The 17485-nt window shown below is 41.7% G+C and overlaps 1 protein-coding gene across 1 annotated transcript in view; it reads right to left on the bottom strand.

Annotated features, from left to right (window-relative positions):
* Nucleotides 1–17082, bottom strand: part of LOC133536438 (ras-GEF domain-containing family member 1B-B-like) — a 39272-nt gene extending 22190 nt beyond the window's left edge. Inside the window, exons 1-6 of the mRNA XM_061876959.1 lie at nt 16301–17082; nt 5236–5754; nt 5055–5177; nt 3437–3574; nt 1337–1552; nt 855–929 (exon numbers count right to left, since the gene is read on the bottom strand). Of these exons, the coding sequence (XP_061732943.1) occupies nt 855–929; nt 1337–1552; nt 3437–3574; nt 5055–5177; nt 5236–5748 (1065 nt within the window). The 5' untranslated portion in view covers nt 5749–5754; nt 16301–17082. The remainder of the gene's footprint in view (nt 1–854; nt 930–1336; nt 1553–3436; nt 3575–5054; nt 5178–5235; nt 5755–16300) is intronic.
* Nucleotides 17083–17485: the final 403 nt, after the last annotated feature.

Raw genomic sequence — 17485 nt, 5'->3', positions numbered from 1 at the left:
TGAAACAAAAACCTCTATGTAGGTCTCACCTAGACCTAGATTTCATTAATTGACATCCCTCAGCAAACATCAACAGGAAGTTGGCAATCACCCCTTCAAAACAAAAGTTTTGTAAAAACCTGTCACCTTTTTCCAAACATTATCTCCTCCGAGCACATTTGTTGTGTCGGCTTCAAACTCGCACAGGAAAGAGATTGAACCCTTCTGATCAAAATTTGCGCTAAGAGTTTTTCTAACTGCTCCGGTTTTGATTTTACGAGCCTTCAAAAAACTGCTAAGCTGATGCTGCTGCCGTCTCAAGATGGCCGCTTAAAAGCAGGAAGCACCAGCGTGACCACACAATGCAGAGAAGGTAGGTACTTTGCGCGTAAAGATATGTTGACTGGGTGAAAGAAGGAGGCACCAGTTTGACTCTAGGATACAGAGATGGTAGGTAAAGTGCAGGTAAATATGTTGTCTGGGTGATGGCATGTATGGGTGAAAGAAAGAAGCACCAGTGTGACCCCAGGATGCAGGGAAGGTAGGTAATGTGAAGGTAAAAATATGTTGAATGGGTAAAGGCAGGAAACACTAGCAAAAGTCGGTCCTGTCCATCGCTGCTTGCAGCTTTAATTTTAATGTTTAATTCTGTAGTGGTAATGATCACCATAGCTCAGAATCAGTATGTCTTCTGGTAGAATCAGTTGACAAATCTAGGTAAGCAAAGATAAAGCTCAAATGTGATTCTGTAGTGAATATCGAGACTTCATATCCAGCGCTCTCAGGTAAATTACATTTGAGACCCCTGGTTTTGATTGAGTGTAAATCCAGCCACACAGAGACGTAATGCATAATAACCGTAACAGCATATCTACCTTGTGGTTCTCCAGAGGGTCCTTCATGGCGAATGTCTGAATGAATTCCTCAGGCCCTATAAAACTCAGCCTGTCCTGTGAGGGGAAGACAGGACGAAAGGAGAAAAAAATCAACAACAGTAATAACATAAGGAAAAACTGGTGATGAAGGAAAATCTTTATGTGGTGGGTGTGTTGAGATTTTAATGAAAGGACAACCAAATCTGCATGCATACTGCACACAGAGACACACAAGCTTTTAAAAAGGCCACAAAAAAAGCCAGAAAATGTAAATAAACATTATGCTCAAGTTTATGGGTCACTAAGAGAGCCAAATCAAGTAAAAGTTTTCGTTTAAGTTTATCAATGTTGTCTTTGTACACCGCCGTAACCACATATTTACTTTGGTTTAAACAAGGTTCTGTTGACGTGCAACTGCAAATCAAGCTAACAAGACACTATACATCCCAAAATACACACATGATGAACAAATATGCGCTTACTAGTTCAATGTGCGTGAGCTGCTGGGCGAGGACGAAGGGGTCATCGCACACTGCAAGTATGTCCATTCTTTGCGCAGATTCCCGCTTGCTCTTCAGGGAGGCGGGACGCTCAGACGCCACAGAGTTTAGCGCAGCTGTCGCCTCTTCGTATTGGCCCAGAGCTGACAGGCGTTTGATGAGGCGCTGGGTCATCTGCTGCATGGCTCGCCATGAGTACTGAGGACAGAAACCAAATAAAAATGATTCAATGTAATGAAATACAAAGTGTAATCTAAAAAGCGAGTGCCATCTAGTGGACCGAATGAGGCATCTTAGAGCCATTGAACAAACATCAATGGGGCAGTTAGCGGCATCTAATAATCTGAATTGGGCATATTAGTGCCATCTAAAGCAGGGGTCGGCAACCTTTACCACCCAAAGAGCCATTTTGACCCGTTTCACAAAATAAAGAAATCAATGGGAGCCACAAAACTCTTTTGAAATTTAAAATGAAATAACACTGCATACAGAGTTGTTTTTTTTGCTTTATGTAATGTATTAACCAGAGGTCTTAGACTTGCGGCCAGCACCTTAATATGAAAATGTAATGTTAGTGCGGCCCGCGAGTTTTAAATTAATGCCGTTTGACAACATCACACTTACCAACCCTCCCAAAATTTCCGGGAGACTCCCGAATTAAAAAGCAAATATTCTTGCGAATGACTGCTGATTTTCACCCTTCATCATTAATACGGGCGTGTTATGATGGCGCTGCCTTTACCGCCCTCTACAACATGTACAAACATCGAGCACAGCCCAGCCGCGAGTTGTATGTGGCTTCCATGGACACACTTACACGACTGCATTGCGTAGTTGTTCAACAGCCATACAGGTTACACTGCGAGTTGTGATATAAACAACTTTAACACTCTTACTAATATGCGCCACACTGTGAACCCACAACAAACAAGAATGACAAACACATTTCTGGAGAACATCCGTACAGTAACACAACAGAACAAATACCCAGAATCCCATGCATCCCTAACTCTTCTGGGCTACTTTATACACCCCCGGTAGCACCAAATCCCCACCCTCCATGCGTTGGTTGAGGTGGGCGGGGTTTGGTGCTAGCGGGGGTGTATAATGTAGCCCGGAAGAGTTAGGGATACATGGGATTCTGGGTATTTGTTCTGTTGTGTTTCAATGTGGATGTTCTCCCGAAATGTGTTTGTCCGTCAGTCTACCCCAGGGCAGCTGTGGATACTGATGTAGCTTACCACCACCAGGTATGAATGAATGTTGATTCCCCCTTCTCTGTGAGCGCTTTGAGTGTTTAGAAAAGCACGATATAAATCTAAGTTTATTATTATATTATTGTCATTCTTGTTTGGTGTGGGTTCACAGTGTGGCACATATTAGTAAGAGCGTAAAAGTTGTTTATATCACAACTCTCAGTGTAACCTGTATGGCTGTTGACCTTCGCTCACAGAGGCTGCATACTACATGTGACCCGTTGGCACGCATATAGCATTGAGCAAAAGCGGGCGCGACGACAAGTTCTAGAGGACTGTAAAGGCATTGCCATCAGGGCACGCCCTTAATATTTACGACTAGGTGAAAATCGGAGAATGTTGGCCCCGTGTGATTTCTGGGAGAGGCATCAAACTCCGGAAATCTCTCAGGATAACCATGGGGGTCGGCAATTATGCAGCTGAGCCACATTAGAGTGATCAAGGAGCAGCGGGTTGCCGACCCCTGATCTAAAGTAATTGATAAGGCACGTTGGCGCCATCTAGTGGACAGAATGTGGCATGTTGGCACTGTCTAACAGACTGAATGGGGCATATTAGTGCCATCTAATGATTGAATGGGCTATATTAGCGCCATGTAAAGTTATTTATAAGGCATGTTAGCGCCATCTAAATAAAAAAATGTGGCATGTTGGCACCATCTATCCGACTGAATGGGGCACATGAGTGCCATCTATCGGACTGAATGGGCCATGGAAGCACCATCTCACAGACTGAATGGGTCATATTAGCGCCATGTAAAGGACTGATTGGGGAATCTAGTTAGTGTTATTTCGAATGAAAGTAGTGGGAAAAATATGCCACTAACCTCGTCTCCTCTGGCCACATGGTGCGTCATGTCCTTGAGACAACGCATCATCCGCTCATCCCGGAAGTCATACGGGAAGGTCTCTGTCCATTCGGTCAGCAGCTGAACCAGCTTTGGCGCCACTTCACAGAAACGTATCTGAACAAACATCCCATGTAGAGCATAATGAGGCAGTCTTCCGACTACGTGGTAATAGGTGTCTTACTTTGTCCTTTAACTTTTAAGTTAATTAAACTACATGAGCTTAAAGAGCCTTAAAGTAATTAGTCCTTGTATATAGTATGTGATGATTTTTATTGTTCCCATTAAAGGCCTACTGAAACCCACTACTACCGACCACGCAGTCTGATAGTTTATATATCAATGATGAAATATTAACATTGCAACACATGCCAATACGGCCTTTTTAGTTTACTAAATTACAATTTTAAATTTCCCGCGGAGTTTCCTGTTGAAAACGTTGCGGAATGATGACGCGTGCTTGTGACGTTATTGGTTGGAGGGGACATATTAGCCCAGCACCACTTACGGCTAAAAGTCGCCTCTTTTCATCGCGCAATTACACAGTATTTTGGACATCTGTGTTGCTGAATCTTTTGCAATTTGTTCAATTAATAATGGAGAAGTCAAAGTAGAAAGATGGAGGTGGGAAGCTTTTAGCCTTGACCACACAAACACACGGTGCTTCCTTGTTTAAAATTCCCGGAGGTGAAGCTTTACTATGGATCAGAGCGAACATGGATCCCGACCAAATGTCAAACGGCAGTTTTCGGTGAGAAATTGTGGAAATAAGTTGCCTCTTACCGGAGATCAGCGTCCTCCTGCAGCTGCCGTGACTTCTCTCAGAGACTCTGGCATCAAAATACCCGTGGCCACACCCCTCCGACTTTAAGGTACTATTTAACTCACTAAAATACTAGTAACACAATAGAAAGATAAGGGACTTTCCAGAATTATCCTAGTAAATGTGTTTAAAAACATCTGAATCGCTCCCAATGAAATCGCCATTTTTTAAAAACTTTTTTTTCTACTCCTTCACTCTAAATTTCCTCATCCACGAATATTTCATCCTCGCTCAAATTAATGGGGAAATTGTCGCTTTCTCGGTCCGAATAGCTCTTGCTGCTGGAGGCTCACATTATAAACAATGTGAGGATGTGAGGAGCCCTCACATTGGTGACGTCACGCGCACATCGTCTCCTACTTCCAGTAAAGGCAAGGCTTTTCTATTAGCGACCAAACGTTGCGAACTTTATCGTCGATTTTCTCTACTAAATCCTTTCAGCAAAAATATGGCAATATCGCGAAATGATCAAGTATGACACATAGAATGGACCTGCAATCCCCGTTTAAATAAGAAAATCTCATTTCAGTAGGCTTTTAAATGTGTTTTACCCACAGGCATTGAGAAGCCCTTTTTATTCTTTGCTTATGAAATAGTAAATATCTCCTGCCAAAATAACGCGTATGCATGTGTGGGAACAAGTGAAGCCAACTGTGTGCGTGCAGTGAGAATGCATCATCATCTTGTGGGGACATAAAAAATGTGTTTACACGGTAAGAAAAAAAGCGCATATGAACAAGATTGTGTGGGTGTGACTTTTCATCATCCACCTACCTTGTCCAGCAGGGCGTCTCCACAGCGCTGCTGCTCCACACAAAGGTGACAAACTCGTGTCATAAGCTCGTAGGGGTGCAGGAAGAGGCGTGAACTCAGCAGGAAGGTAAAGACGTAGGATCGCTGATGAAGGACAAGGTTACATTTACAGACACCAAAACAAAACGTGCATGTAACTTACATCGGGGTAGTAATCTACTGTAGGAACCAAATGCTGGATCAGCGCCTCAAGAGATGCTGAAACCAAACTGTTGTCGTGGTAACACATTTCCCCATAACTAGCAGTGACGCCGTGTCCGTAAAGCCGACTTTTTGCGGCGGGGTTGCTCCGACAGGACTGCTCGCTGCCGCTGCTGTTGTTGCTGGTTTGCCGGTGCATGCGTGCGGGACAGGAAGTGCTGTGAGGCTGTACACTGGAGTACAGGTTGTCCAAAGCAGAACCCCTGCTGTTGTAATGATGCTCCTTCATACTCGCAGAGTCCATATGCACGCCACAATACGTGCTGTGAGCCTGCGGTATGTCGTAGGGGTTCTCCGCCACAGGGTAGGCACCCTTGTAGACCTTGTTTTCCTTGGTGGGCTTTGCACAGGTGCCGTGATGATAAGGGCTGTGAGGCTGTGGGTAGTTGTTGTTGTTGCTGTAAAGGCCACAAGTGCTGAACTTTCCGGCGTAGGGCGGGGTTGTGGGAGGCATAATCACCTGGGGAAAACACCAAATGAATAGGAGACGCTTATTTTTTACATCTTTTTATGGTACATTCAGCATTTCCAAATTCTTTCAAGATCACTCATCAATCTTTTCAAGCATCTTGCAGCTGAGGTAAACTGCAAAAGTTCAGTCAGGAAATTAGGCATTTTGAAACTGCCAAACCTTTAAGGGGAACTGCATTTTTTATTTTATTTTGCCTATAGTTCAAAATCATTACGAAAGACATGACGATATTACCCAGGGGACCAAACATCTTTTCCGTGTCGTACTCGCCAGTTTTGGGTGCTATATGGCTGTCAAAGTGTACTAACTTGTTGGAATAGCTACTCAGGCTTCAGGTGAGATGCATTATTTATGATCTACAAACGGGGAGCAAGGAAGCGAGGAAGCAGCAGACAACTCGATGATGTAAACATAGACACACAAGTTTGTGATCACATTGCCGCTATAAATAGGTTGTCTGTGCTTATAACAACAATATCACTAATACTTGTTAATATTCAAGTCCTGAAATATAAATGGAGTATTGTTAGGGATTTTTGAATAGTTATTTATTGTATTTTATGGGCCAAATAGTGGAGGTCCCATTGGCTCCGCTGCAAATGGACTATTATTTATGTGTATTTAATATTTAGATTGGGCAGTACGTGGACCGGGGGTTAGTGCATGTGCCTTACAATACAAAGGGCCTGGGTTCAATCTCCTAGGGCAGGGGTCGGGAACCTTTTTGGCTGAGAGAGCCAAGAAGCCAAATATTTTAAAATGTATTTCTGTAAGAGCCATATAATATTTTTTTTTAACACTGAACACAACTAAATGCGTGCATTTTTAAGTAAGACCAACATTTCTAGAGTATAATAGGTCTCTTATTCTTTGTATTAACTTTGTTATTATGAAGCTAACTGTGGAGGGGTCGTGGCCTGCGGGCCTGCAGCGAAGCGGGGTGTTGCCAGGACTGGCCTCAACATCAGCCACAGGTGTGTAGAGGGCCCACCTGGGCCTTGTTATCTAATCACATGTCGCTCTGTTATACTGTAAGCATCAGCCAGGAGGAGGGACAGGGTTGGAGATGGAGCTAGAGCGCGAGCGAGAACGAAAGAGAAAAATAAAATTGCTGGAAAGCAACTGAGAGACTTTTGAAAAATAAAACAATATTGTAACCCTAAAACAGGCTCTCATGTCAGTGCTTGGTGGTCTTAAGAACCCCCAGGAGGGCAAGCCCTAAACTAACCTATAATAAATAAACAACTTCTTACCATTAACGCAACTTCTTAAACATAAAAAAGCATGAGAATGTTTTATATATTGAACGTTATTTTTAACACTGTGACAAGTGGAATTATTCATTACTTATCGTGTTAAGCAATGTCAGTTCAGATGTATCTGAGAGCCAGATGCAGTCATCAAAAGACCCACATCTGGCTCACAAGCCATAGGTTCTCTACCCCTGCTCTAGGGCCTAGGCACAGGATCTTTCTGTGTGGAGTTTGCATGTTCTCCCAGTGACTGCGTGGGTTCCCTCCGGGTACTCCGGCTTCCTCAAAGACATGCACCTGGGGATAGGCCCCTCCCACCTCCAAAAACATGCACCTGGGGATTAGTTGATTGTCAACACTAAATGGTCCCCAGTGTGTGAAAGTGAGTGTGAACGTTGTAAATCTGTGTTGGCCCTGTGACAAGGTGGTGACTTGTCCAGGGTGTATGCAGACAGTTCTAAAATGTGGCTTACTGCAGTGCGCCACCTCACTGAGAGGTCCAACCAGCTCCTTTATCATAAGGCACTCATGTTCCAGTTTTGCACACATTTCCGTGAATTTATTAAATGTGATAGACATTTCCTATTACAAACGCACTGTTTTTAAAAGTTGCAAGTAATAAATGTTTTGTGAAATGAGAAGAAATATGAAACTACATTAATTAAAGATGCGTCAACAATCGATTTTTAATCGCATTGTAGCTCCTGAATTGTAATTGTAATAGAGTTCTGCGATTGCCAGAGATTCCCATTTCTAATATACAAATAGCAGAAGGGAGAACTACCACAGCTCATTTCTACTCACAACCAAAATATTCTATAACACACCACTGTACTGTAATCTGTACATAGTGTTATCTATTTAGTGAACAATATGTGTGCAATATGGGTATTGTTTTATCTATTTAGTGAACAATATGTGTGCAATATGGGTATTACTTTAAAGCAGGGCTTTCCACTGATGGCATAGGGGCCAAATTCAGACCGGAAATAAGACCATACCGGCCCTCGAGTCTAGTTAAAAATTTGGGAGACTAACATATTTTGTAGCAATTTCCTAAAAACACAAACTCTGTTTTTGGGCCTCTGGTTGACTATACCGTGTGCTTGGAATGTGGTCAATCTTTAAGCAGCACTCGCAGGTTGTGCAAATATCATGAAACCTGATCACTCCAGCCAGAGCCTCAGAAGTCTTAGCGTAATGACGCTTAAAGTTGCATAATTGTGGCCCTCCTTTGTGCATTCCTGAAGTTGGTGAAGCCCTTGTAGAAAGTCACTCAGCTTTTTAAACACGTTTTGTGCTGCAATTGCACTTTTTGTCGCTCTGTTCAATCATGAAAGGGTTAAATCCAACAAGCTGTTGAGACAGATGCTAAGACAGCAGTGATTTTATTGTCTTAATGGTGAAGATAATTGGATTTGAGAAAGGTAAGCTGATCCCAGATCACCACCAAGGTATGCTTTAACTCTAGAGCCATCTTCATCCTGTTTCAAGACCATATGCCAGTAAATAAATCACGCAAGGCCCTCACTCACTCACACACACACACACGCACATGCACACACGCACACACACACAGATGTGCATATGTACTGTGTCAGAAAAGAAAAGCTTGCAGGAATCCAGCAGGCTTTTGTTTGTCCATCACAGACTCAACACACACGCACACACAATTGGCGCCATGCCAGTGCCAGCCAGTGAAGCGGCAGTTTGTCTGGTGAACTCTACGGTCTGCCTTCATCCTAACTCTGTTAAAAGATTACTGTGGCTTTAACTTGCTCGTATTACAATACGGCATCTGGAAAAGCCTAAGAGTGACGGTCAATTCCACAGAACAATCTAATGCATATGATTGGCTTTCTGTTTGCACTGAGGGGTGACTGTCTTTGTGAGAGGGAAAAAAGAACATCTAAAGCATTCGGCAGATTTCCTGAAAAGTTTACCCCTGTGAAAGTTACGACTTCCATAATGCAGCTTCAAATCTTACTCTAAATTGCAGGTTGAACAACTTAATGATGACATTGGGAGCATAATTTAAAGTCTGCATTCTCCGGACTGTAAACCCTAAAAGACCATACAGCCTTAGAAAAGTAGTTTAATGTGGGAATGAAAATACAATAAATGGGCCCAACTAAAAACCACAACTCATGTATGTTCATCTAAACGTTTCAAGTGCATTCAGCCTGTAATCAGAAAGCAGTTTTATTGTTCAAGTCTTTACAGACAAGAAGTCAAAGTGTAAGCAGTTCATCATAAGGTTAGTGACTGCAGGCTGATGTCATCTCCTAATGGATCTAAACAAGTGTGTGAACTGTTCAAAGAAACACCACAACACAACCTTGTGGTTTCAACTAGGCCCGGACGATTGTATCCTTGTGATTGATGACGGTCATCTGTTTTGTTATTTTCTTAGTATGCTAATAAAATGATAAACAAATATCTAGTTTATTTAGTTTTAGTGCAGATGCTCCAAAACGATATACATTATTTTTTTGTATTAAATCCATATTGAATAATCCAGTGTTTTCAACCTTTTTTGAGCCAGGGCACATTTTTTGTGCTGAAAAAATCCGGAGGCACACAACCAAAAGAAATCATAAATACATCCATCCATCCATCCATTTTCTACCGCTTAAAAGTAAAAAAGTCGTTGTCGCAATTGTTGGATATGACTTGAAAGCATAAGCAAGCATGCATGACTATAGCTCTTGTCTCAAAGTAGGTGTGCTGTCACCCCCTGTCACATTACACCCTGACTTATTTGGAATTTTTTGCTGTTTTCCTGTGTGTAGTGTTTAGTTCCTGTCTTACACTCCTATTTTGGTGGCTTTTTCTCGTTTTTGGTATTTTCCTGTAGCCGTTGCATGTCTTCCTTTGAGCGATATTCCCCACACCTGGTTTGTTTTTTAGCAATCAAAAATATTTCAATAGGGACGGCGTGGCGCAGTGGAAGAGTGGCCGTGCGCAACCCGAGGGTCCCTGGTTCAATCCCCACCTACTACCAACCTCGTCACGTCCGTTGTGTCCTGAGCAAGACACTTCACCCTTGCTCCTGATGGGTGCTGGTTAGCGCCTTGCAAGGCAGCTCCCTCCATCAGTGTGTGAATGTGTGTGTGAATGGGTAAATGTGGAAGTAGTGTCAAAGCGCTTTGAGTACCTGGAAGGTAAAAAAGCGCTATACAAGTACAACCCATTTATCATTTAATTGTTTTTATCCTTCTTTGTGAGGACATTGTTGATTGTCATGTCATGTTCGCATGTACATTGTGGACGCCGTCTTTGCTCCACAGTAAGTCTTTGCTGTCGTCCAGCATTCTGTTTCTGTTTACTTTGTTGTCTGTTTAGTTTTAGTTCCGTTCTGCATAGCCTTCCCTAAGCTTCGATGCCTTTTCTTAGGAGTACTCACCTTTTGTTTATTTTTTGGTTTAAGCAGTAAACAACTTTTCACCTGCACCCTGCCTCCTGCTGTTTCTGACATCTACAAAGCAATTAGCTACCTGCTGCCACCTACTGATATGGAAGAGTATTACACGGTTACTCAGCCGAGCTCTAGACAGCACATCATTTACAGACTATAATTACTGGTTTGCAAAAATATTTTAACCCAAATAGGTGAAATTAGATAATCTCTCACGGCACACCAGACTATATCTCACGGTTGAAAAACACTGGAATAATCTATAAAAAATTAATTGGGATAATTTTTTTGCCATATCGCCCAGCCCTAATTTTAAAACGTGGCTGATTTTGGGTGAGCATGGTTAACCTTGTGGTGAGGGCATTGCGTGGCAGTTCCCGCCATCAGTGTGTGAACGTGGAAATAGTGTCAAAGCGCTTTGAGTGCCTTGAAGGTAGAAAGTGCTTTCCAAGTACAGTACAACCCATCTAGCATTTACAAAAAGAAACAACAAAAGAAACGTTAAAAATTGAATTTGCATTTCTGAAAAAAATGCACAATTGTAGATTTTGTAACTCAGTTTGTGTCAGCTAGACATCACTGCTGTTAGTCTATGGCCCTTGTCCAAATCACTCAATGAAACTTCCAAAAAGTTCTATGTAAGGAGTTGGGGGATGGAGGATGAAGAGGGGTGGTCTATGACAATGGAGGTATTATCTGGTGTTAACAATTGCACAAAAAGCCACAGGAAGAGATCAGAGCAGATCACACACACAGAGCAGCTTTCACACACTAGCTACCGTCAGACCGCATCGGTTTTACATCGCACAAAGTCTGGCCATAAATCTGTGAACTTTGATTATCCTACTCACGTATATCCTCTACATTGACCTTGTGAACTGTCACAGCCACACTTCTATTTGCTAAAGGGCCATAAACAAATGAGCAATTGTGTTGACAGCAATTGAAAAAAATTAGCCTATCGAAAGTCATTTACTGATCCAGGCAGATATGGCCAGCACACACAGTGAGGAGCAAAGTTCAGCCTACAATTTAGTGGCTTCATGACGTTAAGTATAAGCAGCTGGTTTGGCCATGCGACAGTAAAATTGCACTTATTGGAAGCCGGCTAACCATAGTCAACATTTACAGTACATGACCCAGTAACTGGTCTGTGCTATAAACCTGTTACATAAAAATATTGTTTTGTACGCTTACTTGAGTATTAAATAACTATATCTTCTATGTTCTCATCACTCTTGTCTATTAGTATACAAGATTGCACACATTTGCTTCACAAACTTTGAGCATGGGTGGGGCAATATTGGTGCAGGTCCAATTCATACTGCGATACAAGGAAACAATCTTCGTACAATATAAGATTGTTGGGCTTGGAGGAGGTCCACGCTATGCTGACCACACCGTCTGTTGGGTGAAGTTGTAATCCAATTAATGCTGAGTCGCTGTAAAAGTACAACTTAGAGAAAGGTCGTGCATGACTTATCAAAACAAGCATGTCTTATTTCTCACAGTGCGGCCAAGTGGAATGAAATGCTATCTTTGTTCTACTTTGTACCTCATGTACTGTTCTACGGCACTAATAGGCTGGCTGCATAACCAAGAGAAGGCTTGTTTTTCTTGAGGCAAAAGCCTTTATGGTCAGCTGTATTAGCAGCTATAAACATGGTTAAAGTCCAAGCATATCGCATGGTTTCTTCAAAGCGACGAACCTTTACATAACAGACTGTGGAGCTGCACACAAATCACTCCATTTATCAACCTTGCCTGCCAATGCAAAATTGAGGAATGAAGGGGAAAAGTCCACACTCATGAGTACTCAATAGTTTTGGTTTAGCCACAGTTGAGTATTATCTCATTAGACTCAATACACTATGGTATGGACACATAGATAATAATGTTCTGTTTATATTTAACACTTTCATAGTAGTATTGCCTTTTCAATTTGTGCCTTTCTGTGTGCATCCGATTGGCTAAAATGGCCTTACACAGTCAAGGAAACTGGTGTTTTCATAGTGTTTATTTTGAAACACAATATTTCAATATTGCATTATTTTCTCTTGTGGAACAATATCAATTCCCACCATCATTACCTCCTTTGTGTGTTGTCAACACTACCTATGTAAACTAACGAAAACCGAACATATAACATGACGTTTTCAACATTTGACTTCTGTTCTCCATCACCCCTTTTGTAGAAAGTATACCATAAAGCAGAGGTCTCAAACTCAATTTACCTGGGGTCCACTGGATGCAGAAACTGGGTGGGGCTGGGCCGCAAGAAAAGATTTCTTAAAAAAAATCTAACATGCACTTTTTAATGAACTAACCTTCTTTGAATGGCTTTCCTGCCCTAGCAACATACTTACCAACTCTTGCCAACAAATACCCAGAACCCAGAATCCAATGCAGCCCTAACTCTTCCGGGCTACAATAGGGGGCGGGGTTGGAGGGGGCCGGGGTGTATATTGTAGCCCGGAAGAGTTAGGGCTGCATGGGATTCTGGGTATTTGTACTGTTGTGTTTATGTTGTGTTACGGTGCGGATGTTCTCCCAAAATGTGTTTGTCATTCTTGTTTGGTGTGGGTTCACAGTGTGGCACATATTTGTAACAGTGTTAATGTTGTTTATACGGCCACCCTCAGTGTGACCTGTGGGGCTGTTGACCAACTATGTCTTGCCGTCGCTTACTGTGTCTACAGAAGCCAAATATGTGGCTGTGCTGGCACGATGTTTGAACAGGATGTAGAGGACGCTAAAGGCAGTGCCTCCACGGTGCCCCCTTAATATTGTTGTTTGGATGAAATTCGGGAGAATGATTACCCCTGGAGGGGCACTGAAAATTGGGAGTCTCCCAGAAAAATCGAGGGTATACAAGTATCACGCTGGGTTGCACCAACATTACATTTTCATATTAAGGTGCAGGCCGCAAAATAACGTCTCGCGGGCCGCAATTGGCCCGCGGGCCGCGTGTTTGAGACCCCTGCCATAAAGTGATTAATATTATCTATTGTGCCCATCCTCATCTATGCACATATCTTATGCAGCCAGGACACCTACACCTTTTCTGAGGTCTAACATTCGTACCACGGTTGCACTGCTGACATCACCTGACCCAACCAGCCGGAAACAGACTACAGACAAACCGAAAACCCAACTTATTCTGACTGAACTTGCTATTCCTTCTTTTGCTGTGGTAACACACCCATGCACTTCCTTCAGTGGGCCACACACACACACACACACACACACACACACACACACACACACACACACACACACACACACACACACACACTTCCCTGAATGATCTGGTAGGCTAGTACAGTATTAACCTAGAGTCAGGGGGGATAAAGGCACATTATCAGCCCCCTACGCGGATATAACAAACCTAAGCTTTGCATCCTCTCACTCACATTATGTTGTCCTAAAATATGACAAACATCAGCATGCATTGCATACCACAAAACATGATGTGGATGTGTCACTTTAACAGGTGAAAGCTGTGGATTATTTTTAGCTCAGGTGGTGCACTGAGGGATGCTTCAGGGCGGCTTTAAAGTAAATTATTAAAGTGTTTAAGGGTATAATTTTAGGGTTTCCAAGCAGCACATAACAAGGTAGGCTGGATCCAAAATAAGTGAGATGGAGAAAGCCTTTTATGTGTTTTTTGTGGAATGCTTGGCCTGGAGTACACACACTTTATGTATTCACCCCATTTTTTTTCCCTGCAGGCACACACAATCTGTTACTCCCTCTCGCGCGCACACGCGCACACACACGCACACGCACACACACACACACACACACACACACACACACACACACACACACACACACACACACACACACACACACCGGCACCATGCCTGGTCCACATTATGGGCTTGTGAGTGAGTCAGAACCCACTCAAGTCAAGGGCTGACTGTGAGAAAAAGCCATGCTGTGCAACCACAGGTGCTGGTCAGCCATGTTTGTTTGTTTGTTTGTTTGTTTGTGCACCAACTAGCCTAATTATACACTGCTCGCAAAAAACAAGTTTAATTCTACACTGGTCACAAATAACAACACGTTAAATTCTAAACTGGTCACAAATAACAAGTTAAATTCTACACTGGTCACAAATAACAACACGTTGAATTCTAAACTGGTCACAAATAACAAGTTAAATTCTAGACTGGTCACAAATAACAACAAGTTAAATTTTAGACTGGTCACAAATAACAACACGTTAAATTCTAGACTGGTCACAAATAACACGTTAAATTCTAGACTGGTCACAAATAACAACAAGTTAAATTCTAGACTGGTCACAAATAAGATTTGTTCTAGACTGGTCACAAATAAGTTGAATTCTAGACTGGTCACAAATAACACGTTAAATTCTAGACTGGTCACAAATAACAACACGTTAAATTCTAGACTGGTCACAAAGAGTTTTATTCTAGACTGGTCACAAATAAGTTTTATTCTAGACTGGTCACAAATAAGTGTAATTCTAGACTGGTCACAAATAACACGTTGAATTCTAGACTGGTCAAAAATAACAAGTTAAATTCTACACTGGTCACAAATAACAACACGTCAAATTCTACACTGGTCACAAATAACAAGTTAAATTCTAGACTGGCCACAAATACATTTTATTCTAGACCGGTCACAAATAAGTTTAATTCTAGACTGGTCACAAATAACGACAAGTTTAATTCTAGACTGGTCACAAATAACACGTTTTATTTTAGACTGGTCACAAATAAGTTTTATTCTAGACTGGTCACAAATAGGTTTAATTCTAGACTGGTCACCAATAACAACAAGTTTAATTCTAGACTGGTCACAAATAACAAGTTTTATTCTAGACGGGTCACAAATACATTTTATTCTAGACCGGTCACAAATAAGTTTAATTCTAGACTGGTCACAAATAACAACAAGTTTAATTCTAGACTGGTCACAAATACATTTTATTCTAGACCGGTCACAAATAGGTTTAATTCTAGACTGGTCACAAATAACAACAAGTTTAATTCTAGACTGGTCACAAATAACAAGTTTTATTTTAGACTGGTCACAAATAAGTTTTATTCTAGACTGGTCACAAATAAGTTTAATTCTAGACTGGTCACAAATAAGTTTAATTCTAGACTGGTCACAAATAAGTTTTATTTTAGACTGGTCACAAATAAATTTTATTCTAGACTGGTCACAAATAAGTTTTATTCTAGACTGGTCACAAATAAGTTTTATTCTAGACTGGTCACAAATAAGTTTAATTCTAGACTGGTCACGAATAACAACAAGTTTAATTCTGGACTGGTCACAAATAAGTTTTATTCTAGACTGGTTCCAAATAATTTTAATTATAGACTGGTCACAAATAAATTTTATTCTAGACTGGTCACAAATAAGTTTTATTCTAGACTGGTCAGAAATAACAACAAATAACAACAAGTGTAATTCTAGACTGATCACAGAGGGAAGCGAATGACAACAAATGGGACAACTGGATGAAACAGAAAGCGGTTTAGCACAAGTACACGAGTTTATGTAACACATTTGTAATTACTATGAGTAGTCGGTTGACATATTTAGCAGCAAAATGAACTCAAAACAAACATTTAGTCAGAAAGCAGCCTAGTTGTGAGAAAAACAACATTTAGTTAGAAAGCAACATAGCTGTGAGAAGAATAATATTTAGTTAGAAAGCAGGTTAGGTGTGAGAAAAAGAACATTTAGTTATAAAGCAGGTTAGGTGCGAGAAAAAGAACATTTAGTTAGAAATTAACATAGTTGTGAGAAAAAGAACATTTAGTTAGAAAGCAGGTTAGGTGTGAGAAAAATAACATTTAGTTAGAAAGCTGCCTACCTGCGATGTGATGCAGCTCAGCGTGACGTCAGCCCTTACAAAGAAAAACAACTATTCGTCGAAGGTAGTATTCTCAGGGTTCTCACAGCCTGAGATGTATATCCAAACAGCGTGTATGAAAGTTTATGGAAGTATTTCAAGTCTTTATTCCGCTGCTCTCAGCTCCGTCGTGACTCTTCTGCTGATATCCGAGAATGTTTCAAGCCTGAAGTCAGTCTCTGCTATTCAAATGACTTCCAGAGAGCCGGGAAACCTGACCAATCATCACGCAGAGGCGGGATTAAATCGACCAATCGCAGCAGGGTGAGAAAAATTGAAATCAGGCCAAGTTCTGATTGGCTGTCGAGCCGTCAGTCTAGTTTTGTTTCAACCCCCCAGAGAGGAAGCAATGTTTGTGTTGAAGAGCTGCAAAATAAAGCTGCAAGGTTTTCTTACGTCGTAAAGTTCAAACATTTGGCATCATTTACTCATCTAGGGAAAGTAAACATTTCAGCGTGGCTGTTCACTACTGTGTGAAAAGCACATGGAGAATCCTTAAACCAACCTGTGTTCACCATACATTTGAAATGTATTTTTAATGAGTGAAAAATGTTGTGTTCAGGGTACCAAGTGGTTGGGTTTAAAGAAATTCCAGTGTTTTTTCTACTCATTGTGCTGTTCAGATAAAGATATTCCTATCTCAATAACATTCTGCACAAGACATCTCAGACTGTGTGTAGACGGGGGACTTTTTTCATTAAAAATAACACTTTTAGCGTAAAATTCATTCACGTCAAAAGAAAAGTTCATTAATGCGATCGCTCCGCCCATACGAGCGGATGAATGACAGATGCGATCGGTCGTCTATTGTTCTGGCCGGACTGACTTGCTCGGGCAGTTGAAGTGAGAAGGATAGGGTTGGGTATCGACTATCGAGTATCGATTGGAACCGGGACTAACTTTCCGATTCTCCCGGAATCGTTCAAAAGTTAAAATTTTGATTCCTAGTTTCGATACCCAGTCCGCCGACCGGAAAAAAAGAATAAGTCCGCCGACCGGAAGACGAAGCCGCTGAACACCCACCGCCGGAAGTGTTAGCATAGCCGAGCGAGTCAGTCAAGCAGGGCGGTCGAAAATGTGGCTTTACTTTACTAAAAAAAATGAAATATCAGCGAAATGTAACACGTGCGACAGGACTGTTCCGTG

The sequence above is a fragment of the Nerophis ophidion genome, linkage group LG17 (genome assembly GCF_033978795.1).
Source record: "Nerophis ophidion isolate RoL-2023_Sa linkage group LG17, RoL_Noph_v1.0, whole genome shotgun sequence".
Classification (NCBI taxonomy): domain Eukaryota; kingdom Metazoa; phylum Chordata; class Actinopteri; order Syngnathiformes; family Syngnathidae; genus Nerophis; species Nerophis ophidion.
This window is presented reverse-complemented; position numbering and strand designations above follow the sequence as displayed.